At 39.4% G+C, this 24,844-nt stretch overlaps 3 protein-coding genes across 13 annotated transcripts in view; 1 reads left to right on the forward strand and 2 right to left on the reverse strand.

Annotated features, from left to right (window-relative positions):
* LOC105464850 (CCAAT enhancer binding protein zeta) overlaps nucleotides 1-1,669 on the reverse strand; it is a 28,029-nt gene extending 26,360 nt beyond the window's left edge. Inside the window, exon 1 of one of the 2 annotated variants that reach the window (XM_011712949.3) lies at nucleotides 1,457-1,669. In XM_011712949.3, the coding sequence (XP_011711251.2) occupies nucleotides 1,457-1,612 (156 nt within the window). In that variant the 5' untranslated portion in view covers nucleotides 1,613-1,669. The remainder of the gene's footprint in view (nucleotides 1-1,456) is intronic. The other variant, XM_071076531.1, reaches the window with a different exon arrangement.
* A 27-nt stretch (nucleotides 1,670-1,696) lies between these two features.
* On the forward strand, nucleotides 1,697-17,640 carry LOC105464849 (NADH:ubiquinone oxidoreductase complex assembly factor 7). 6 transcript variants are annotated; one of them, XM_011712945.3, is made up of 10 exons: nucleotides 1,697-1,811; nucleotides 2,156-2,319; nucleotides 5,830-5,910; nucleotides 7,184-7,294; nucleotides 10,859-11,072; nucleotides 11,908-11,966; nucleotides 13,104-13,214; nucleotides 15,259-15,402; nucleotides 16,680-16,853; nucleotides 17,350-17,640. In XM_011712945.3, exons 1-10 carry the CDS (start codon nucleotides 1,757-1,759, stop codon nucleotides 17,563-17,565), a joined length of 1,329 nt encoding a protein of 442 aa, XP_011711247.2. In that variant the 5' UTR covers nucleotides 1,697-1,756; the 3' UTR covers nucleotides 17,566-17,640. The 6 variants fall into 6 exon arrangements, with proteins under 6 accessions (XP_011711247.2, XP_070932639.1, XP_011711249.2 ...); XM_011712947.3 differs by lacking the exon at nucleotides 1,697-1,811 and adding an exon at nucleotides 1,829-1,885; XM_011712946.3 differs by lacking the exon at nucleotides 1,697-1,811 and adding an exon at nucleotides 1,870-1,989.
* Nucleotides 17,641-18,849: 1,209 nt separating this feature from the next.
* Nucleotides 18,850-24,844, reverse strand: part of LOC105464853 (protein kinase D3) — a 78,203-nt gene continuing 72,208 nt past the window's right edge. For all 5 annotated transcript variants that reach the window (XM_071076532.1, XM_071076535.1, XM_071076534.1 and 2 more), the window contains 2 exons: nucleotides 23,363-23,448; nucleotides 18,850-22,498 (listed from right to left, as the gene is read on the reverse strand). In XM_071076532.1, the coding sequence (XP_070932633.1) occupies nucleotides 22,325-22,498; nucleotides 23,363-23,448 (260 nt within the window). In that variant the 3' untranslated portion in view covers nucleotides 18,850-22,324. The remainder of the gene's footprint in view (nucleotides 22,499-23,362; nucleotides 23,449-24,844) is intronic.

A 24,844-nucleotide genomic window follows, 5' to 3' on the forward strand; every position in this document is an offset into this window, starting at 1 on the left:
TCCGACTCCCAAAGTGCTGGGATTATGGGTGTGAGCCCCTGTGCCTGGCTCATTTCTACAAATTTGGACTACATATACACTTACAAAAGTGGGGAAAAAAATATTACGATTAAGGTTATTAACTGTAGTATTATTTAAAATAGTGAAAGACTGGCAATAATTTAAATATCCACAATAAGTGGCTGGTTCGATAAATTAAGACAGACAAAATGATTTATGCAGCCATATCAATAACACAGAACTTCATGCACTGATATAGAAGGATTTCTAAGAGAGAAAAGAAAGCAAAATATAGATAGGTGTATATATATGGTACTATTCATGTAAAAAATAATACACGCGTATTTCATACACATAAATATGTATATGCTTGAAAAGGTATACAGTATCCCTGAAAGATATAAACTACACTTGTAAAAATAATTGCTTCCTATCAGGGCAATTGTTACGGCCGAGATAAAAGTGGAAAAAATTGGACTTTTCACTACATATCTTTAAAGTTTGTATCACGTGTATCATGTGTATATATTACTTATTCAAAACTTAAATATACACAAGCACAGAGCAAAACTGTGAATCTACTTATCTCTAACCAACTCCTCCACCCTGAAAGTCCAGTCTCCAAACAAAATAATATTAAAAACAAAGTTAATTTCTGTCCCTTATCTGCTTAAAATCTTCCAGTGGTTTTGCATCAAACTCAGAGCAAAAGCCTGCCCTCTTACCCCTTGGACCTCATTTCTTACCATTCTCCCCTTACCTCACTCTGCCTCTGCTACATTGGCATTTTGGCTGCTCATGGAATAGGTCAGGCACTCTTCTGCCTGTCTTTGCATTTTCTGTTCCAACCAGAATGGCACATGGCTCACTCCTTCCTCTCCTTTAGGATTCTGCTCAAACATCTCCGTGATGTGTTTGTCGATCATCTCATTTAATACTAACGCGCTCCCACTCCTTACCGTCCTTTCGCACTACCCCGTGTCTGCTGTACTATGTATTTAAAAGTTTGTTTACTGTTTCTGTCCCTTAATTAGGATGTTCCAAAAAAGAGGGCTTCTGGGGCATACAGTGACACGTGCACGTACTCCACGAGAACAGAAATGAAAATTCCAATACCACTGGTGTTCAAAATACTCATACCACAAGGTCGGGACCAAGAAAAGCTACTCTCCGACCTGATGGTGTGATGGTTATACCACGTTAATAAAATGAGAGGATCGCCTACATCCTAAGAAAGGCCAGAGAATACGACGTTCAACTGGAAACTTTTCTTTTGTAAACAGCCCTGGAAACCAGCGTGGGAAGCTCACAGAACACATGCTTCCGAGGCTGGGATCTGGGATCTGGGTCCTGGACGCCCGCGCTCTACGCAGCGCGGAAGCGGCGGGGCAGTCAGCCTAGCGACATTAGGGACTGCCCACGTCTGACCCCTTTCCCCGGAGCCCGCGGCAGTTACCTTGGTGCCTCCGAGCCGTAACACTTCCTCCAGGGAGAACCCATTCTCGGTTTCATTAGCATCATCCTCGTCGTCCTCGTCCGGATCTTCTACTGCCTCCTCGGGGCGCCAAGGCCGCTTGGCATGGAACTCCAAAGGCTCCTTGGCTGCCGCCATGGCTAGCAGAGCATACGCTCTTGGAACTCAGCCTATTTCCGCTCTGCCCGTGACGTAATTCCGGCCGGGGGATGGGGGCGTCTTCTCCCGGAAATAGCCTAAGCCTCAGCTCCTGGCGGAGAGAGCCGGCCTGCGAATTTCAGCATGACTGTTCTGGTGAGGTCAGGTGTGGGGCCGCTGTGTGCCGTGGCGCGTGCAGGTAAGCGTCAGTCCCCTCGAAGCCCTGTTGCCTTGGAAACCGCGTGGGGTGCCTTCCTCAGCTCTTCAGTTGAGGTACCGGGGAATTAAGGGCTCAGGGGCTCACTTCCACCTTGAAGGTGCCCTGGGCTGGAAACGGGTCCGGCGCAAACGCGATAGGGCTGCGTAGTCGTGGGCAAGTGCGTGCTGTCTCTGCGCCCCGGGGGCGTGCAAAGCACAGTAGCCCGAGGTCTGCGGTAGGGTGAGGTTAAGGGTTTACGAAGCTGCTTTGAAAACGCTCAGGCGGCTTGCGTTCGTGAATGTTAAGATTTATCACGGGGTTTGTTTGATTTGTGTTTTTCACAGCCATTCCTTCTATTTGGAGAGGGAAATACTTCAGCTCCGGGAATGAACCTGCAGAAAACAACCCGGTGACGCCGATGCTGCGGCATCTTATGTACAAAATAAAGTCTACTGGTCCCATCACTGTGGCCGAGTACATGAAGGAGGTGTTGACTAATCCAGCCAAGGTATGGTCGGGTAGCCCGAGGACTAGGCCCTCTCTAGCCGATTTGCGAGGTGCGAGCCAGGAGGGAGAAGCCCGAAGGTCCTCAGCCCAGGCAGTGGGGGTGCCTGCCAGGGGAAGAGCCATTTCTGAGGACCTGGGGACAGATCATCTGTCAGTTGGGCAGGGCTGGCTCACATCAGAGGCAGGGCCAATAAACAGGAGAGGACACGGTCCAAGGGTGTTTAGGAGACAGAATATAGCTGATTGGATTTATGATGCGGGAAGGATGACTTTCCTACTTGGCTGATGGTAGGTGGTGTGGATTATTGCTCTGGGAGAAGGAATGTAGGAGGAAGGATGGAGAGTTCAGGCTGGTATATGAATCTGAAGTGTTGTAGGACTCTTAGGTGGAAATCTCCAACAGGCATCTGGAAATAGGAATTACTGCCTGAAAAGTTGCCTTGTTGGAGTGGCCTCAGCTGGCACTGGAGAGATGTGCTGGGTTTTCTCACATGTGCAGTTGAGAATGCAGTCTGGGTCTGCACTGTTCTAAGATTAGGCACAGTCACAGCTTTCTGACCCACGTTTCCTTGTCTGTTCTATAGAGCCATTTGGTGAAAGCCTGTAGTCCTTTATTTTAGAATATTTCACCTTTTGCTGGGTTGAAATATGACCTCTGTGGAATTCTGGGGTTGATTTGGCCATTGCTGTTGGATATGGTGGCGTGACTCCAGTGTCGAGGTTTACCCAAGGCCGGTATCTTTCTTTCAATGCTGGTGGGCAAGGCTGCAAGATAGGTGGCTTAGACTAGTGTGGTGGTACTAGAAATAGAAGAGGGTGGTTTAGAAAAGGACTGACAGGATTTGCCGATGGATTGAGTGATGCAACGGAGGAATCAAGGCTGATTCGTAGTTTTGGCTTGAGCAGTTAGGTGGTGACGGCACCTTTTATTGAGATTAAGACAGACAGGACCGGGTTTGGAGGAGTGCTGGGGAGAGGGCCTACACCAGGAGCTGCATTTTATACATATTTTGTTAGCAATGACATCCAGGTGGAGATAGAAAGTAGGCAATTGGCTGTAAGAGTCTGGCGTTCAGGGCCGGACATGGTGGCTCACGCCTGTAATCCCAGCACTTTGGGAGGCCAAGGCGGGTGGATCACGAGGTCAGGAGTTTGAGACCAGCCTGACCAACATGGTGAAACCCCCTCTCTACTAAAAATACAAAAATTATTGGGTGTGGTGGCGGGTGCCTGTAATCCCCGCTAGTCAGGAGGCAGGCGAATCACTTGAACCCAGGAGCAGAGGTTGCCGTGAGCCGACATCACGCCATTGCACTCCAGCCTGGGCAACAGAGTGAGACTCTGTCTCAAAAAAAAAAAGAAAAAAAAAAAAGAGCCTGGCGTTCAGAAGAAAGACTGGGCAGGCATATATACATTTGCTCATCATCAGCATGTAGGTGATATTGAAAGCCAAGGAACCAGGGAGAATGTACTGAGAGAAAGGAAGGTTTCCCAGCATTGAGACTTGGGGTAACTCTAAAATTTAGAGGCTCTTAACCTAGGAACCCTTTAATAGAAATCAGGGGTTTCATGAACCTGGATGGAAAAAAATTACACCTTTATTTTCACTAACTTTCAACTGAAATTTAGCATTTCTTCAATTATGAACATACGCAGCAACCAGTAGCATCAGCAATACTTGTGAATTTGTCGTCTGTGGAAATCATTGGTATTTCCTTATCACAATACAGTGATCACAGGCATCTCAGAATTTCATCACGCTCATCCTTACTTCAAAATTTTGTTAATTATTGGGTCTTTGGCTTGATTATGGGCTTTTTTGTTTGTTTGCTTTTTGAGATAGAGTCTCATTCTGTCACCCAGGCTGGAGTGCAGTAGTGCGATCTCAGCTCACTGCAGCCTCCGCCTACCAGTTTCAAAGGATTCTTGTGCCTCAGCCTCCCGAGTAGCTGGGATTACAGGTGTATGCTTCCATGCCCAGCTAGGTTTTTTTGTATTTTCAGTGGAGATGGGGTTTTGCCTTGTCGGCCAGGCTGGTCTTGAACTCCTGGCCTCATGTGATCCGCCTGTCTCAGCCTCCCAAAATGCTGGAATTACAGGTGTGAGCCACTGTGCCCGGCCTGATTATGTTTTTTTAAATACGCTAGTAAAGAAGTGTATATATCACATTTTTAAAAACATTTGATACACATTTTTCAGATATTTCTTTGTGGTTCTGTGCATTTAAAAACACTCTGTGAAGGGGTCTATAGGCTTCACTGGACTACCACAGTGGTTCATAACACAAAAAAGGGCAAATACCCCTATCATGTTTCTTTATGAATGGAACTAGAAAGCCTAGAAGGAGAGATGTTGTATGGTGTGAGAAATTTTTTTTAAAGATGGGAGTGAGTTGATTTATTTTGAATGCTGAAAGGGGAAAGTTGAAGGTGGAAGAGAGAGGGGGACGGCTAAATGGACCCAGGGGAGTTGTATGAGGAATGGCAATCCGGAGCACAGGCGGAGGGATTAGGTTTGGAGAAGGGGAGAAGCGGAATGTGTTTCATTCTTGAGTCCCCAGAAACAAATGGGATTAGGTGGAGGCCAAGGTGGGGTTGGGAAGCTGAGGCAGTTGTATTCTATAACATTTTTAAATTCTGCAGTGAGACTGGGGCCCATGTCATCTGAAGTAAGGTGGTAGAATAGGAGCTTCAGAAGCCTAGGACATTTTTAACACAATTCTTGAGTGTTTCTTGAAGGTTAGGCATCATATTAAAACCTGGGATATGAAGATAGATAAGGCATGTTCTTCTGCAAACAACTAGACTTTGTGGTGAAGAACATAGACAAATAAGCTCAGAAAAGGTGGCACTGGATTTGGTGTTAGGTTGGAGGGCTGGAGGAGGTCAGCTAGGTGGCGTATGAGCAGATTCAGAGGATGAGTATAAGACTGCCAGGGAGAGATGAAAAGGGAGAAAGGTAAGGATTTGCGGTGGCATGGATATCTGGACAAGCAAGACTAAAAAACAAAAAAAACTCACCTTTTTCTGGAGATGCAATAGTCATACAGAAAAGTTCATAAATCACAAGTTTACAGCTCCATGAATTTTCCCAAAGGAAATGCTCCCATGTAACCAGCACCCAGATCAAGAAACAGATCATCACCAGCAGGCAGGGCCCATATGTGAGACGGAAAGTGTTAGAATTCGGAGAGGAGGCTGGAGGAGTAGGCGGGGTCTTGCTGAGTCGGCTGTGGGAGCTGGGAGGGGAGGAAGGGTCTGGCATGCAGAGGTGGATGTTACATGACTTCTGCATTTATGGTCAAGGTGTAATTGTTTTTCTACCAGTTTTGTAAAATGACTGCTACTTTCTAAAATTTGGATAAAGACACCACGTTTCCCTTGCTTGTTTAGAGGAGAGCTTTCTTACTAAATAATTATTTCACTTTTACATTATTTAAGATTTTGGAGGGGTATTTTAAAAGGCTTATTTGAAAATTAATTTTGTTTCTCCATTTTCTCTTTTTACTCAGGGTTATTATGTGTACCGTGACATGCTAGGCAAACAAGGAGATTTCATTACTTCACCTGAAATAAGTCAGATCTTTGGGGAGGTAATGTCCAATGTAAAGTATGAATGAAGCTAATATAAACATTTGAGAACAGATCAAATGTTTGTTTGTACAGATCAAATGTATTGTTCTGTAGTAGTGTTCTACAGCTTCTTTTGTGATTCATCAGAAGTTTTAACTTTATAGTAGTTGATGTACTGAGGCAATAGAGAGGCAGTAGAGGGGAGGAAAATGGTAGAATATTTGAAAAGTTTATACTCCACTGTAGGAAGGGAAATGGAGAGATAAGAGGGACAAAGAGAAAGAGAAGGAAGGGAGGGGGTCATAAAGAGGACAAAAAAAGGAGAATCAGATGAAATAAGAGAATGGAAGAAGGAAGAGAGACAAAAGGAAAGGCGAGGAAAGAGGTAGAGTGCCCAGGAAGGAAGAGAGAAAAGATAAAAAAGAGCATTGAAGAATCAGTGGAATTAAGATAAGCTCTAAAGCTGCCAGTCATGATTTTAACCATAGTTACCGTAAAAGTCTTCCTTTGTTTATCTAAAACTCTATAGCCAGAGTTTTGCTCTTATTGTCCAGGCTGGAGTGCAATGGTGCGATCTTGGCTCATTGCAACCTCCGCTTCCCGGGTTCAAGCGATTCTCCTGCCTCAGCCTCCTGAGTAGCTGGGATTACAGGCATGTGCCACCACTCCTGGCTAATTTTGTATTTTTAGTAGAGACGGGGTTTCTCCATGTTGGTCAGGCTGGCCTCGAACTCCCGATCTCAGGTGATCCACCCGCCTTGGCCTCCTAAAGTGCTGGGATTACAGGCATGAGCCACCACACCCGGCCAAATCTTCCTTTAATAAACAGAATTCTAGTTCATTTCCACTAAGTACTTTCTATGAATTTAGAAATAGGAAATCGTGTATAAGAGGAAGTAGAATGTGGGTATTGAAAAACATTAGGTTATTATCAGAGTCATGTAATTGTTTAAATCATATGAATATGAAGAAATGGCATAATCACATTTCATCTGTTTATTTGCTTTCAAATAGTAATACTTTTCTGGTAGTGATATCCTGTTATCTATGTCATGGGACCTTTTATAGCAGAGGCTGCCTTTTTTTTTCCTGTTAATCTTCCTAAATGGTATATGTTATAGTCCCAGGAAGTTCCTATGTGTACATATATGTATGTATTAAATAACATACATATGGCTGTACACATTTTGCTTTTTGGCATATAGTGCCTATTTATGTGGAATTTTATATTGTGGTATACTTTTATACTTTATGGTACCTTAATATGTGTTTTTTTTGTTTTCCTTGTCACAGCTACTAGGGATATGGTTCATTAGTGAATGGATGGCCACTGGAAAAAGCACAGCTTTCCAGCTGGTGGAACTGGGCCCAGGTAGGGGAACCCTCGTGGGAGATATTTTGAGGGTAGGTAATAAAAGAATGTCTTTAAGTTTCATGTAAGTGAATTTTAGTACTTCTGAGTGTGCAAACCGCGTTGATTTCATTGGTTTTCAGTTCCTTAATCTCATATTTCTCAGCTAAAATATAATGTCAGAATAATGTAATCAGTCATTACTGTTGTCTGTAAGCTTAAAAAATGGAGGCGAGGGGGAGAAGAATATGAAAGCTAAAAATAGGAAACATTTAGAAGACATTATGGGAAAGTGTATTTGTTTTCTCAGGAAGCAAAGTTTTTAATTATATAAAAAGTTTAGGCCGGGCGCGGTGGCTCACGCCTGTAATCCCAGCACTTTCGGAGGCCGAGGCGGGCGGATCACGAGGTCAGGAGATCGAGACCATCCTGGCTAACACGGTGAAACCCCGTCTCTACTAAAAAATACAAAAAACTAGCCGGGCGAGGTGGCGGGCGCCTGTAGTCCCAGCTACTCGGGAGGCTGAGGCAGGAGAATGGCGTGAACCCGGGAGGCGGAGCTTGCAGTGAGCTGAGATCGCGCCACTGCACTCCAGCCTGGGCGACAGAGCGAGACTCCGTCTCAAAAAAAAAAAAAAAAAAAAATAAGTTTAGGCCAGGCGTGGTAGCTCGTACCTGTAATCCTAGCACTTTGGGAGGCCAAGGTGGGCAGATCAAGAGGTCAGGAGTTTGAGACCAGCCTGACCAACATGGTGAAACCCAGTCTCTGCTAAAAGTACAAAAATTAGCTATGTGTGGTGGCGCGCACCTGTAATCCAGCTACTCAGGAGGCTGAGGTGGGAGAATCGCTTGAACCCAGGAGGCAGAGGTTGCAGTGAGCCGAGATCGTGCCATTGCACTCCAGCCTGGTGACAGAGCGAGACCCCCTCGCCTCCATTTTTTAGTCTTACTGGTAGTCAGGGAGATGAAAATTAAAATCACAACGAGATACCACTGTAACCCTCGCCAGATTAGAAAGAAAGCTAATAGTCTGTCAACACCAAGTATTGTGCAGATGCGGATATGTGGAACAATGGGAACTGTCATATACTGCTTGTAAGAGTATAATTTAGTACATCCTTTTTTTATTTTGTTTGAGACGGAGCCTTGGTTTGTCTCTCAGGCTGGAGTGCAGTGGTACGATCTTGGCTCACTGCAACCTCGGCCTCCCAGGTTCAAGTGATTCTTGTGCCTCAGCCTCCTGAGTAGCTGGGATAATAGACGTGGACCACCACACCCGGCTAATTTTTGTATTTTAGTAGAGAAGGGGTTTTACCATGCTGGCCAGGCTGATCTTGAACTCTTGGCTTCAAGTGGCCCACCTGCCTTGGCCTCCCAGAACGCTGGGATTACAGGCGTTAGCCACCGCACCCAGCCTTGTACAACCATTTCAAAAAGCTATTGGCCGTTATCTGTTAACATCAAAGTTTCTGATATTGTATGACCCAGCAATTTTACTGCTAGTGATTTACCCTAGAGAAACTAGTGTATATGTGTACCAGGAGACACGTACAAGAAGATAGCAGCATTGAATAAAAGAGCAGAAAACTGAAACAGCACAAATGCCTATCAGGTGGGTAAATGAATCAATTAATTGTGGTACAGTCATACAGTGGAATACGAAGTATTGCAAGAATGCGTGAAATCACAGCGGAATATAACAGTATTCAACATGAAACAAGATGTGTGAAAGTAGCAGTTTGCAAAAGAGTTCATATCATATGATTATATTTATATAAAATCCAAAAAATAGTCAACATTAAACAATATATATTTGGTGATAAAAATATATTTAGCAACATTTATAAAGAAAAGTCAGGGTATTATTAACTGAAGATTCAGAATGGTGGCGACTTCTGAGGGTACAGGGAGTCCACAGGGGCTTTAGAGAGAAGGTCATGTCCCATTTCTTTAACCAGATGGTGGCTATTCTCTCCTGTATCATTCTTGCTATCAGTCTATGTACTATTTTATAAAACCATTAAAAAGGAGGACAGTTGTTTATAGTACCTGATAAGTAAGAGTGTTTATTAAACTTTTGTAGTTTCTAGTATTTCAGAACTCAATAGTCTTTTTGAGTGTATTTTTTATGTACCTGGCAATTCAATGTAAAAAAAAACAAACATAGCTGGGTGCAATGGCCCATGCCTGTAATCCCAGCACTTTGGGAGTCCAAGGCTCCCAAAGTTCACGATCAGCCTGGGTAACAGGGTGAAACTCCATCTCTACAAAAAGTACAAAAATTAGCCAGGCGTGGTAGCACGCGTCTGTGGTCGAAGCAAGTCGGGGGGCTAAGGTGGGAGGATTGCTCGAGCCCAGGAGGTTGAGGCTGCAGTGAGCTGTGATCATGCCTCTGAGTGACAAAGTGGGACCCTGTCTCAAAAAAAAAAAAAAAAGAAACACCAACACATACTCAATATAAATTTAAATTTCTTGATGCTTTATGGTTTTTGCTTTAAATTAGAAATTGAAGGATTTAAAAAATATATAAACATATGACAAATGAGAATCTTGGTTATTTGGGTGAAGAAAGAAAACAAAATCATGAATTTAAATGTCCAGGGCTCTATTTTATGTTTTTCAGCAAGGTCATTTGAATATCAAATATTTAATAAGGACCTCAAATCATATTTTCATGTTCAAGTACTTTAAAAGTCAATTCCAGAGCCCTTAAAATGTATGAAGGATGCTTTTCCAGACTGAGTCATAAGAACTCCTAAAAAGCCAAAGAATTTAAAGGGTTGTAAAGCAAATAGCCAGAGAAGTATCAGACCTGTTTTATTTTCGATGTTACCTTCTGAAGGAATTTCACCTGTGATGTTTTTCCATTTGTATTTTGATCTCAAAACTAAATTTGGAAAAATCATCTTGTTCATATTATCAGTCTGGACGTGCATATTCATATCTCAAAAGTATTAATTGGAGGCAGATCACCAGTAAAAATTAAATTCAAATGAAAAATAATGTTGATATACTTTATGCTTTTACTATTGAATTTTTAGCCTTAAAAGATTGGTAAAATATTAGTATTTTCATTTTTCCCTTGGTGTTTACAACAGTGAAAAAATATATAGCTAAATATAGGTTGAAAATGTGGCAGACCCCTGAGTTAAGCAGTCGTTGTCTTTCAGATTTGGTTCTTTGAGGTTAGAGTTATCATCGTCTCAAAGATGAGATTATTTCCTAGACCTAGAGACATTATCAAAGCAAGGCTATCCCCATTTTATTTCCTTGGTCTTTTTTTAGACTCCATAATCTGAATCATTTTTATCAGATGCCAAATCTTTTATTTTCATTTGTTAATCATAATTTATCAGATGCCAAGTCTTTTATTTTCATTTGTTAATCATAATTTATCATTAGGAAACCAAATTGTGCATTGTTCATTTCTTATTTAAATTATGCTTAATAACTAATAGGTTATGATTCTCATAGACTGCTGGAGAGTGGCTTGGGTAAGGAACACATCTCTCTGAAGTATTACTTCTATTGTGACATGACTAAATCATTGATGTAAATGATTAGGAAACTAAACCTACTTAACACATTGTGTTTTTTTTTCTTCTTTTGGTATTTAGGTGTTCACTCAACTTGGATCTGTGCTGAAAAACTGTGACATTTCAGTACATCTGGTAGAGGTAAGCCAAAAATTAAGTGAGATTCAAGCATTGACACTGACTGAAGAGAAGGTCCCGTTAGAGCGAAATGCTGGATCCCCAGTGTATATGAAAGGTGTCACTAAGTCTGGGATTCCAATTTCCTGGTACCGACATCTGCACGATGTTCCAAAAGGTAATTACCTTTACGTGGATTAATGAAAGAATTTTGATCACAACCCTTACAGTAGTGATGGGACTGTAACTTTTTACAGCAATAGAACAGATTATGAGTTACTGCTACCAAGTCCCTTATCCATAGAGAGTAGCCTACTTTTTTCTAGAAAAGAGCATCATAATAGAAAATAAAGTTGCCTGACTTTAAGTAGTAGTTTATTTCATGTAGTTTTGTAGAACCCAAACAAAATGTAAATCTCCGTTGTACTTTTGAGTATTTCCCTATAGCTAGGATAGCTCCGATGATGGAGCAGCCCGAGGCGGCCGGGGCTGATGGAAGCAGTGTTGGTAGGTGGGTTTAGTTCAGTTATGGAATCTTTTGAAAATCTTTACTTCCTAAAGACAAGCAAGGTGTGGGGGAACATCCGTGTACTAGTCAGGAATACTGATGAATCTTGACTCAAAGCTAAAATGGGGGTACGATCTTGGGCAAGGCATCTCAAGCCGTTCCCGGCCTCAGCCTTCTCAGGCTGAGAAACCCGATTTTATGAAAGCAAATTCCCTTCCAGCTAACAAATCTGACTTCTAATTTCCTTCAAGCCTAGTGATGGATAAAAGATTTAACTGCTATTTCAGGTATTTCCATTTTCTGACCCCATTTATATGTAAAGTAAGAGTGGTAGTAACTGTTCTTTTACGTGTTCTGCAGTGTAAGTTTTCCATGAAGAGGTAGAGAATTCTGTGGTGGTGATGATTATGGAGGAAGTAGGCATTTTCTTTTTTATAGTTAATGTTCAAAAGAATTAATTCCTGTAAAATGTGGAAACATTAATTCTTTTCCTCTTTTTAAATAGGATACAGCTTTTATCTTGCACATGAATTTTTTGATGTTCTTCCTGTGCATAAATTTCAGGTATTGAGGGGGGAAAAAGTCATGTCTATAATTGAATACAAAAGGCGTTGTGTTGCCAATGTTTATGGTGTTTATTCAGTATACAAATTTTACTCCTTGAGGTTATTTTTAACTATTATTTGGAATTTTGATACACATAAATAATTGGAAAGCAAAAATGAAATGTTAATGAGAATTTGTAGTTCTCCTGGGATAATTATTAAGAATTCTTAATTCTTCTGATTTGAAGAAGTAAGAGAATGAAAAATGGTAAGATGGTAACTGGCTGTGGTGCAATGAAGGATTTACTTGAGCAAATTTATTTTTTTAAAGAGAGAGCATATTGCTATGTTGCCCAGGCTGGTCTTGAACTCCAGGGCTCAAGTGTTCGTCCTGCCTCAGCATCCCAAGGAGCTGGGACTACAGGTGTGTGCCACTGCACCCAGCCAACCTTAGCACATTAAAAAAAAATTATAGATTAACATTTTTGGGGCCAGGCATGCTGGCTTCCACCTGAATCTCAGCACTTTGGGAGGCCGAGGTGGGTGAATCGCTTGAGGTCAGGAATTCAAGGCCAGCCTGGGCAACATGATGAAGCCCTGTGTCTACTATAAATACAAAAATTATCTGGGCTTGGTGGCAGGTGCCTGTACTTCCCAGCTACTCGGGAGGCTGAGACATGAGAATCGCTTGAACCCAGGAGGCAGAGCTTGCAATGAGCTGAGATGCACCACTGCACTCCAGCCTGGGCGACAAAGCGAGACCTTGTCTCAAAAAAAAAAAAATAAATAAAACTTTTCTTCATTCTTTGAGGAGATTTAAGATTCGGTGATAATGTATGTGTCCTGGTAATTTGTATGGAGAAGAGCAGCTCTCATGATTCTGGCTATTCCTCCTGAGTCTATTTCCGTTTTTTGGGTACTTTGCAAGCTGCTGATTTTATCTTCCACAGCCTCATCTCTGTTATTGTTTCTTTTGCATCGATCAGTCTACTCATTGTTCAAAGGCAATGAAGTAATGCATTAAAGTAATTTTAAATAGTGAGTGCCCTGTAAATGTTAGTTACTTATGGTAAGAGGAGAAAAAGCTATTTTTGGTAGAAGCAATGTAGAGAACAAACTTGCAAACATTTGTTTTTATGTGTTATTTTGTGTTTAGAAGACACCACAGGGATGGCGAGAAGTATTCATTGACATTGATCCACAGGTTTCTGATAAACTGAGGTTTGTTTTGGCACCTTCTGCCACCCCAGCAGAAGCCTTCATACAAGTAAGAATATGCTTTTTTAAGTTTCTTTTATTGCTCACAGAATCTTCAAAGTCTTATTTTCTGAGTCACTACTTTAGAGTTCCTTTACAGGAAGAGTTGCTAATAGCATAGGAGGTGCTTTTTATTGACAGTGAGTGTGCAGAGGAGCTAGAGGCAGGAGCATGGGTTAAAATCATTTCTGAAATCTGTGACCTTAATGTGATGTAGTAAGAGAAAGTTAGTAACCGCTTACTCAGCCAAGTCTCTTGCTTTCACTGTTTGCCTCAGTTTCATGTCAGATGGTGATGGTATTGTCCACAGGAAGAGTTTACATCTGTGAAAACAATGTAGTACAGACTATAGTAAATTAATTAACAATAACAGCTAACGTTTGTTGAGTACTTTGTGTTACTCTGTTTTTGCATTTAATTCTCAAAGCCCTGTATTAGGTAGGTTCTCTTATCTTTCTTTGGGCTAGAGCATGGCTTTTATCCCATGCTTCCACGCAGATCTCAATTTGATTCTGCCAGAATGGTAGAATTACTACTGCTTTCTGTTGATCTCAAGGAATCATCGCAAGAGCCTGTCTATCTTGGCTTGTTTAAAGGTACAAAAAATCCCTGTACTTCTCAGGAACGTCCAGGCTTCAGATTGCTTCTTTTTTTTCAGTCCTTTTCCAACTCAGAAGATGATTTTTAGTTCCTGGACCTTAACTGAGAACTTCCTACTCAGAAATTATCAGTTTTAAAAGCACAAGAGCTTTTATACTTAAATGTATGAATTAAGTTTTCTTTGTTAAGTATAAATTGAAATGTCAGACGGAACACTTGTGAACAACTGTTTTTTCATATTATGGCAACCTACCTGAATGACACATTCATAAAACCACCAAGAACTAACCTCCTGGTCCTGGGAGTTCATTAAGTTATTGACCTAATTAGTATTCACTTAGGAGGGAGGGAGTGAATTTTCCCTTTTGCTTGAATGAGATGAATGGTAATACATGTCACCTTGAAGAGTAGCCTAAGATAGTAAGAATGTCAGCATGATCAGCATGTCCACTGATGCCTGATGAGGCTGACTTCATGGTTTTTATAGTTAAGCCACAGTAATTTCATTGCACAATTGGCTCAGTGGTTTATTATATTTAATCCTCACAACAAACCTACAATATCTATAAGGAAGAAAGCAGCTCAAAAAGTTTAAGTAACTTGTCTACCAGTAAGCATAGGAAGAGCTGAGATTCAACTCCATCTGACTCTATGCCTGTTACCGTAGGCAGACATCAGGGCAGATCATTACTGCATTTCTATAATGTGTTAGGGAGGAGCACAAGTTAATGTATGTTTTCATAATAAAGGGAAAGAAATACCACATTTTCAATCAGATCAGGAAGTAGTGAAATTTCATATATACTAGTCAGGTTGGCAAGTACTAATACTTAGTGTCATTTCGTTTTTTAAGCTAGTACACACTTATTGTGGCCCCTTAGTTAATAAGTGAACATCTTGGGGTAATAATGGTTTCAATACATTGGCACTAGTTTATAAGCTGATGTTTCTTGATGTAGGGCATATCATTGGGATACTTTCTGGCACAACAGAGGGCATGATAATATACTTGTCTAATAGGGTCTGCTTTGTGTTACTGGATTTATATGATTTGTTCTTTCAACACAATATTTTCATTGACTATGTCCTAGGCAGACAAAAATTCCTTTCCCATGCTTTCAACCTAGAGGAATATATTTATATGATTTGTGATATAAAAGTATTTTACATTAAATAAAATGATAATGCTCTAGGCCATCTGGGGATTGGGAGGGCATTTGTCTTTTTGTAAAAGAGATTAAAATGTCTTCATAAATCAAGTGGATAGCATCAAAGAACTAAGGAGTTTTGTATAAATAAGGGAGTCAGGTGAAAAGTTGAGTGTAGAGAACATACTCATATTAAGAAAATTTATTAAAACTAAGAAATGCTCATTGAGGAAAAACCTGAAAAACCGTATGGAAGTAAGTCTTTTGAATGATGCATTTTGACTTTTGTAATGATCCCTTTACCAGCATGATGAAACAAGGGATCATGTTGAAGTGTGTCCTGATGCTGGTGTTATCATTGAGGAACTTTCTCAACGCATTGCATTAACTGGAGGTGCTGCACTGGTTGCTGATTATGGTCATGATGGAACAAAGACAGATACCTTCAGAGTATGTATAATTCAGTAACATGATTTATTAGACTTTCAGTGTTAGGTCTGAAGCTCATTGAAGAGCTTTGATTTCTACAGTGCCTGGTATTATTGTATTACATTATTTTATAGTTAACATTAATTCCTATTATTGTAATTCCCCTTAACCCTAGTTCTTACTCCTAACACTGAGTCTACTGTCCAGCCCTCCTTTAACAGGATCTGAACTGTTTACGTTCTTCCTTGGTTGTAGAACCTACGTTTACAAATCCAAATAATACAAATTTGGAGAATAATACAAATGGAAAGATTTTCTTCACATTCTTAAACCTTTCTATCTGTACCCTCCTTCGTTCAAGAAAAGTTTTGGTACTTCTTTGCAGATTTAAACTACCTACTGTAATCATTCTAGCTTTTTCCATTATATTTTCAACATTTTTTCCCTTTCCAGATGTCTTCTTTTACACTGTTCCTAAACATCCTTTCTTAATGATCTTCGAATATGATCAATTCTGTTCAATATACTTTAATTGAAAACCATTTAACTAAATGCTCTTAGTCATTTTCTAGGTCTGTGGTTCTTAATTTCTAACTTTATTATGTCTAAAAATAACCTAGAGAGTTTGATAAAAATACTCATTCTCTAGCCTCACCTCCAGGATTCTGACTGACCAGGTCTGGTTAGAGTCAGTAATATATTCTCAGGTGATTTTTTTTTTTTTAAGTAATTTCAACTTTTATTTTAGATTTAGGGGGTACATGAGGCAGGTTTGTTATTTGTTACATGGGTATATTGCATTGACTCTGAGGTTTGGGGTACAAGTGAGCCTGTCGCCCAGGTGGCAAGCATAGTACTCAGTAGGTAGATTTTCAGCCCTTGTTCCCCTCCTTCTTTCGCCCCTCTAGTAGCCAGCAGGGTTTGTTCCCATTGGTATGTTCACGTGTACCCAATTAGCTCTTACTGAGAGAAGTGAGATGTACGTGTGGTATTTGGTTTTGTCTCTGCATTAATTCACTTAGGATAATGGCCTCCAGCCATGTCTATGTTGCTGAAAAGGACATGATCTGATTTTTAATGGCTGTGTAGTAGTTTGTGGTGTATCTCAGGTGATTCTGACACATGGTTGATGCATATACTTCGTAAAACACTGCCTAGGTGTTCCCTAAGAGAATTAATGAAAGCTCTATTCCATCACCTCAAGCATTAATGTAAATATTACATAACTTTAATATGATAGCATCTCTTTAATCTTAATAACCGTAAAAGGGCAAAAATCTGATTTCTTTATGTTCAAGGGGTTTTGTGGCCACAAGCTTCATGATGTCTTAATTGCCCCAGGAACAGCAGATCTAACAGCTGATGTGGACTTCAGTTATTTACGAAGAATGGCACAGGGAAAAGTAGCCTCTCTGGGCCCAATAAAACAACACACATTTTTAAAAAATATGGGTATTGATGTCCGGCTGAAGGTAAGGTTTATTTTATTTCACTGTTATTAAGTACTTTAATTTCATAGTATTGCAAAAATTAAATCGTATGTTCACCTGGCCTTAATGCTCTTACAGTTAGCCAATCCTTGGTATTCCAGCCTTTCCAGGTAGTATAGGATTTAGTAACTAGTCTGGTAAGTTTCATGCATCTCCATGTGAGGTAGCATTAAGACTTCCAAATAGTGTTTTTGTTAAGAAAACTGCGTTTATGGGTATGAATTTTCTAACTGTTCTTCCGAGGACACCTAAACCTTACTGTAGATCAAACCCCCTGGGATATTTGTTAAAAATGCAAATCCTTATGTTTCACACCAACCTACATTTTTAATAAGTATGCTATGATTCTCAGGCAGGTAATCAGAAGTCACGTTTTGAGCGGTGCTTTATTGGAATATTTGAGAGTCATTAGTATTGCTGCATGTAACTAGGAATTCTGTCTTCTGGTTAATTTTGCTAAGAATTTTTTTCCTTTCAGGTTCTTTTAGATAAATCAAATGAGCCATCAGTGAGGCAGCAGTTACTTCAAGGATATGATATGTTAATGAATCCAAAGAAGATGGGAGAGAGATTTAACTTTTTTGCCTTGCTACCTCATGAGAGACTTGAAGGTGGAAGACATCAGAGGAATGCACGTCAGTCAAAACCCTTTGCATCCCTTGTAGCTGGGTTTAGTGAACTTGCTTGGCAGTGATATTTCAGCTTGGACATTTTCCCCTTCAGTCGGCCCAAGAAATCAAAATAAAGGAAACACATTTCATACACTGCAGGTAACAAAAGTGAAAGTATTTTATCTTTTCACAGCAAGAACAGTCCATGTTATATATAATACAACCAAAATTATAGAACTTTTAGGGTTGCGACTGGCTTTGGTGCAAATGTCTGCTCAAGCTAATAAGTTATTGTGAGACTGAGTTTCCTTTAACTTATAAAGCTAGTTGCCATATTTCTATTTTATTTTAAAAAGTAAACATGGGGCCGGGCGCAGTGGCTCATGCCTATAATCCCAGCACTTTGGGAGGCTGAGGTGGGCATATCACCTGAGGTCAGCAGTTCGAGACCAGCCTGACCAAAATGGAGAAATCCCGTCTCTACTAAAAATACAAAACTAGCCGGGCATGGTGGTACATGCTTGTAATCCCAGTTTACTCAGGGAGGCTGAGGCAGGAGAATCACTTGAACCTGAGAGGTGGAGGTTGTGGTGCGCTGAGATGGTGCCACTGCACTCCAGCCTGAGCAACAACAGCGAAACTCCCTCTCAAAAAAAAAGTAAACATGGGCAGTGATTGGTTTAATAAAAACTGGAAACAGACTAAATGGCTATTCATAGGAAACTGATAAAATATATGTTATTTTTAAAAATGAGCTACAGCAGTATGTTTTGACATAGAAAACTCTCTAAGATTTAGTAAGTGAAAAAAAGTAGGATGCAAGAGTTTTTATAGTTGATTCCATTTTTGTTGAAGGAGAAAAGCTATTTACAAGTAATTTCATAGAAACGAATAGCCTAGTGTACACTGGTTTTCTGTGATATGTACTTGCATACAAAGTTAAGGAATGAATGCACAATTTTCCCAATTTGGAAGTGAGTTTGAGGGGCAGGGAGTGGCTGGGTATTTAAATTTTTTATATTGTGCATCTGTTAATTTTTAAAAAAATTACAAAGGTCACAGCAAGAAACAGTAAACCTTGACATGTAGTTCAAATATGAGTTGGAGACCAGCCTGGCCAACATGGTGAAACCCCGTCTTTACTAAAAATACAAAAATTAGCCTGACGTGGTGGTGGGCGCCTGTAATCCCAGCTACTCAGGAGGCTGAGGCAGGACAATCTCTTGAACCCGGGAGGCAGAGGTTGCAGTGAGCCGAGATTGCTGTTACACTCTAGCCTGGGCAATAGAAAGACACACACACACACACACACACACACACACACACACACACACCCCACCCCAGGAGGAATAATTTTCAGACAAATGGCAAGTTTCAGTTCTGTATTATGTGTTTTCATTTTTTGGTTTTTAGAAGCTTTGTGTTAATACTGGAAACATGGACTTAGAGAATTATTAAATTAGCAACACAGATTTACAAGGGAGATTATTAAATTAGCAACACAGATTTACAAGGGAGATTAAAGGAAAGGAATACTTGCCATATGTCTTGAATTTACGGCTTAACTGTATCAGAAGTTCATTGGCGGAGTGATGAACTGTTGCTTTTTATTGCTGCTTCTGCTTAACAGGAGTAGCATTCTATCCACACTACATGGCATGTCATGGAGGCTTTGAATGTGGCCCAACACAAATTTGTAAGCTTTCTTAAAACATTATGAGATTTTGTTTGGCAATTTTTTTTTAAGCTCATTAGCTATCATTAGTGTTGGTGTATTTTATGTTTGGTGCAAGACAGTTCTTCCAATGTGGCTAGATTAGATACCCCTGCACTAAAATAAAGGAAGACGGAGGACTTGCTTTTCAGATGCTGCCCAGCCTTGGGTCACTCCTAGTCGTTCTTATTCTATATTCCTGTATTTGTTTTCTTTTTTCAAAGACTTGGGAGAATTTTTGAAAGATGAAAACATCCATAGTTCGCTCCTCTCAGAGATGTTAAAGTTTTTATAATTAAGGGGCTAGAGTCAGGTAATACTTTATATCTTCACACCTAGAAAGTTTGATATTAGGTTTTTAACTTTTTAAAGCCTTCTGGTAGTATAACAGTTGGATATTTTGGTGGTAGTTCCTGAAAAAGTTATAGTTACAATTACTCCAAACTTTACAAGAAATGAGACCTTTAGATAATCACCTCAAATTTAGTATAAAATTATAAAATGAGCTTCTTTTTTATTTTTGGCAGGTTAAAAAAAATCAGTGTTTTTAAATATAGCATTAGTTCCATTTACAAATACTGTTTCCAAAATAGTGCTTTTACCAAGGTCTAGTAAAATAACACAACCAGATACAACTTTTCTTTGGACACTTCTTCTAGAAATAGGCTCAGGTTTTCACATGGAAAAGTATGGTGATAGGAAATACATTTTATTATCAAGCTTCCAGTATATTTACAAAAAGTTGGATGTAACCAAAAAAATATAAAAATGTACTGAACAGTCACTATAGACTACTTTGTACATTATCAAATGTTTCTAGCAATTACTTCTTATACAAACACGACTTAAGGACAAAACGTTATGCAGGTTATACAGTATCTGGAGTAATTATTCAACTCCAGATTCTCTGACGGTGCCTTTACAAAATTTTTAGAAAATTTCTTAGGCATTTAGCAACAAATACGAAGAGTGCAATTAATTTCATGGCTTGTAAAGTTTGATTATGTAAGTATAGCAAACAAACATCATTCCAGTTAATTTTCACCTTACGTAGTAAAACCACAGTAGAGTGACTGCCTAGCGACTCAGAATTATTCCATTTTGTGTGTGTTGATATAAACAGACTTTGGTGAAACTGGGAAGTCATCCTCTTATCACAGGGAAAATAACATTTCTAAAAATTTTTTTTTTGAAAATTAATTTGGTTTAATCTTTGAAGCTTCTATAGAAGGACAAATGACCAAGAGGGAAATGTGTCCTGGAGGTATTTATGGGTAGAGAGTATAGCATAATGGTTGGGAGGGCTAAGGGTAAGATTAGAGCCATACTACTGGTGTCAAATACATATACTAACTGTTTGAAATTTGGCAGTAGGTTAATCTCCCCTTGCCTCAGTTTTCTTATCTTTAAGATGGAGCTCATAATGACTTAACATTATGGCTGTTGTGAGGGTAAACTAAAACATAAAATAACTTAGAACACAGGAGCACTGCATACTGTTTGCTACTATTCTTTCGAGGGTATTTTTAGTCTAGATAGGAAACTAGCTTCAGGGATCTCGAAAGGCTGCTTCTCAGTCTGTTCTTATACAAGAACACTTTTTTTTGCTACCTCAAATTTGGTGGGCAATGATAGTTAACACTTTCCTAGTTTTCAGTTTATTTGACTACATTCATATGTATCTGATCTTCACAACACTGTGACAAAGGTAGAGGCAAGAATGATAATATTCATTTTACAGACTGAGGAACTGCAGACAGACCTGCCATCTGTCCAGGCCAACATAACAAACAAGTAGTGGATCCAAGACTTGAGAAAGAGTTTTGCTCTTACTCTTGTTAGAGTGGAGAAGGAAAATAATAATAATAAAAAAAAGGTTTACAATGATTACTGAGAAATGAAGAAATAAAAAGCCACTGTTTCTTAGAAGTAGATGGTCCCACATCTTAAACTCTCTTTGGGGAAGACATTTAAAAAGTTTTTAAACACCTGGCTGCTGGAGCTGAAATGTAAAAAGAAGTCTTCATTCTTTAATTTGCTGCGTTGATAATATAGCCCCAGCCTTATAAACTGTTTCATGCCCCACTCCTACCCATCCACCCAAACTGCTTAAAATAATTGATTTTAAAACACTCCAGATACCCGCAAAGCCCAATAGGCTGGGGGAAGGAGAAAAAAGGATACTGTTTGCTATACAGTAACTGTAGTATTAACTGACCCTGCTAAAAAGCAGAAATTACTGGCTGAACCCTAGGTAAAGATAAATTGTGTAAAGCTGAGATCTGCACCTGCTGAATGCTGGAATCCAGTACTTGCATCCGGATGGTGTCAGAATACATATTTAGCAGCAGAGTGGAGCTATGAAAAGACGTAAAACTCAGCACTTAGACCAGCAGTACTCTTCCTTTTGTAACATCATTAGTCCCTAATTATCTTAGAAGCTGTTGCAACATAGAGAAGGTGACAATCCTTATGTTGTACAGAACATATTCAGAGTAGCAGAGCAACTCCAAAAAGGTTAGGAATCACTACTTTGGAGTCTTGATTGACCTAAAAAAGAAAGGTGAAACAGCCCAGTGCTCTCTTTCTAGGCATCTAAGAAAAACCCTTCAATGCCTCTATGCTGGGTTAAACCAATGTTAAAAGTCCTTGTAGTAACATCACATAATGGTAGCCTCATAGTTCTCTCTTAAATACAAGCATGTTGAGTAACCAATTTTGTAAGTCTTGTATAAATTTAGCCAAGCTATATAGTAACTGGATGCTAGCTTGCCTTGTTTTTGCTTAAAACAAAACATATACATATATATATATAAAAAAACAGGAAAGGAAAGACAAATTAAGTGGTCCTATTGTATTAAAGTGAAGGATTAAGAAAAAATACAAAACCAGTTATTGCTTAGGCTAAAGAAGTTTATAAAAAGTTTCACCTTGATTCAATTATGACTTCTTATTATTCAGTTTCCTGCCTGTACCTACTCATTATGAACTACAGTACTGGTGTCACTGATTCCTTATCATATTTCCTCATATCTTTGCATCCCTGCAGATGACAACCTACAGAGAACAAGTTACATAGCAAAATATCAGTCCATAAAATGAAATCCTTATTTAGGTTAGCTCAATGATTAAGGATCTTCTTCCATATCATCTGGATTAGGAGCCATAATGAAGTGCTTTGGGTATACAAGGTTATGTGTGTATGCATGTACTTCCCAGCGAGCGTCATCACTTTCATGTGTAATGTAACGTTCTCCAATGCGAGTTTCAAATTCTCTAAGGTCAAGCCAGGTCTGATAGTCCTAGGAGAAAATGAAATTGTAATGATGAAACATAAAAGAAACAAAATACTGTCAACTTGGTTTTTTTGTTTTGTTTTGGTTTGGTTTAGTGCCCTCGTCAAATAATTGACAGGCCCTACTCATAAGTATCTACTATATACTAAGTTCTACTTGTGATATTTTAAATGAGCAATTTAAAGAAATTTTTCAAACACAATCTCCAATGAATGAAAGTAACTAATTTCTGAAGTTTAAAAAAAATTGCTTCAAGCTTCTTAGGTGGCTAAGAATAATCACTAAAACATTTTGCTCTATACAACACGAGGCCTAAACCTTACTCCTCAAAGTAGGGGAAAGTGGTTGGATGCTTATTAGGATAATTTAGTAACTGGTAGACTAGATTACATTTATTTTAAAGCTAATTCTACCTCTCACTCCCTTTAAAATAGTTCTAAAGCTTCCCTCCTTACTCTGAAGTTTGGAGGGTATCTTTTGATAAATCTATAAAGTAACTTTGGGAGAGTTAAGCCAAATATTTTAAATGGCATTTTAAAAAAATCTCTTCAATGCAAAAATAAACCCTTCAGTGGACATTTAAAATAAATTTGATAAATTAATATGTCATGCTAATCTTACAAAAAGGTGAAATGAACACATAGGTCTATGAAAGGCTAAGTCATTGCTTTCAGTTCATGGGAGTTTAATTGCCTGTTATTACCGATTTGAATGCTGTACGGTTTCCACAGATTTAGCTGTAGTACAAATTAATCACTTAAGAGCACTTATATTATTCTGCTGATCTTAGAGTGGTTTCACTAGGTGGGACACATCAGAGTGAACTACTCAAATGAGGATTGCCAAAGAGAGATTACATTTTTTTTTTACCTGTAGCCAGGGATGACTAAGAGATTTGTCAACACTGTAACGTTTTCTCATCTTCACTTGAAGCAGATTGTTTATCAGATCAATTGCTAAGGGAAAAGACAAAACAAAATACATGAATTTGGGTGCATAGAGCACCCCAAACTTGTGACTGCCTAGAAGGCAGTTCAACCCATAAAAATACAGGGTTGAGGAATTTTTGCTTCTCAAGGACATGGACTTTTAGCTAACATGTAAAATGAATCATACATATTTACTGATTTAAGTGTATCTGTCAATTTTTCATTGCCTAATTTATAAGGCAGTAGAGAGTACAGGTTAAAAGTATACACTCTGGAACCCGACTGCCTGGGCTGAAGTCTGGTTCTGCCACCTACTAGCTGTGTGATACTGGGTCAGTTACTAAATTGTGCTGTGCCTCAGTTTCCTCATGAAGTTGCTGACATATGTTAAGGGCTTAGAACAGTGCTTAGCCCCTAAGTGCTAAGTATTAACTATTATTATTTGAAGATGAATGAAACAGACTCTCTGATCCTCCCCACCGCTGCTCTCTAGTCCCTGACTTGGTCTGGAGAAGCACTGCCTTGCCTCTGTGTATGGTCACTGAGGTGGTAGCTTCACCACCAGAGGTTCGTGCTTTTAACAAATAGGTTTCAGGGTGTTCTAGTGTACACGGTGAGTTCTTGGCATATATATTTTATTCACTTATTTGGAGAATGGATCAACTGCAAAACCAAGGCAACCAGTAACTATATACTAACTACAGCCCTATATAATGGTACATTTGAAATATTGATAACAAAAGGCTAGACCCAGACACGAACCAAATGGAAAGACTTGTACCAATCTAATTCTATTTCTTGTCTCTATATTACCAAACTAGCAAAGATTTTCCGCAAGTACTTTATGAATTTCTCTGTGTTCCAAATACTTCAGACCTTTATGCATCGTTCCTTAAAATGTGGCCCACCATGTGCACTAGAATCATTTGGAGTTATTTAAAATGCACATTCCTGGGTCATCATTCCAACTAAAGAATCTCAATCTATGGGGTTTCTCTTCTAATAAACTCATCAAGTGATTCTGATGGAAGAGTTCTACAGAACACACTGCCTCAGGAGGTCTGAGATAACATTGGTTAACATAAAAAAACTCTTCTTATGAGCTTCTTCAATTAGCTTTATTACCAAGCAAACCTGCTACTGTGTCTTACATGTTGTTCCTTAAACTTTTCCCAGTTTAATGGAATATTAGTTAATCCTATGACTAGGCCTAGTACTTTTGGAAAAACAAAAAAGATCTACCCATTACATGGGTTGGCTAAATCCAGACGGGGGTATTCCCCAGCATTGGTTCTATTAACTTCTATGGGGCAGTTAGATAATGTTTTAAGTAATGTACTTGTCCTTCTTGTCAGTATCAGTAGACTAAAGAGGGCCAGCCAAGTTATTCTTGATGGGTACAGAATCAGGAGTTGCAAATTCA

Source organism: Macaca nemestrina, chromosome 13, assembly GCF_043159975.1.
Source record: "Macaca nemestrina isolate mMacNem1 chromosome 13, mMacNem.hap1, whole genome shotgun sequence".
In the NCBI taxonomy this organism is placed as follows: Eukaryota; Metazoa; Chordata; class Mammalia; order Primates; family Cercopithecidae; genus Macaca; species Macaca nemestrina.

Coding starts and splice junctions, on each gene's coding strand:
- LOC105464849 (XM_011712945.3), top strand. CDS start 1,757: ATGACTGTTCTGGTGAGGTCAGGTGTGGGGCCGCTGTGTGCCGTGGCG. Junction 1,812..2,155: donor GTGTGCCGTGGCGCGTGCAG/GTAAGCGTCAGT, acceptor TGTTTTTCACAG/CCATTCCTTCTATTTGGAGA. Junction 7,295..10,858: donor TCGTGGGAGATATTTTGAGG/GTAGGTAATAAA, acceptor TTTGGTATTTAG/GTGTTCACTCAACTTGGATC.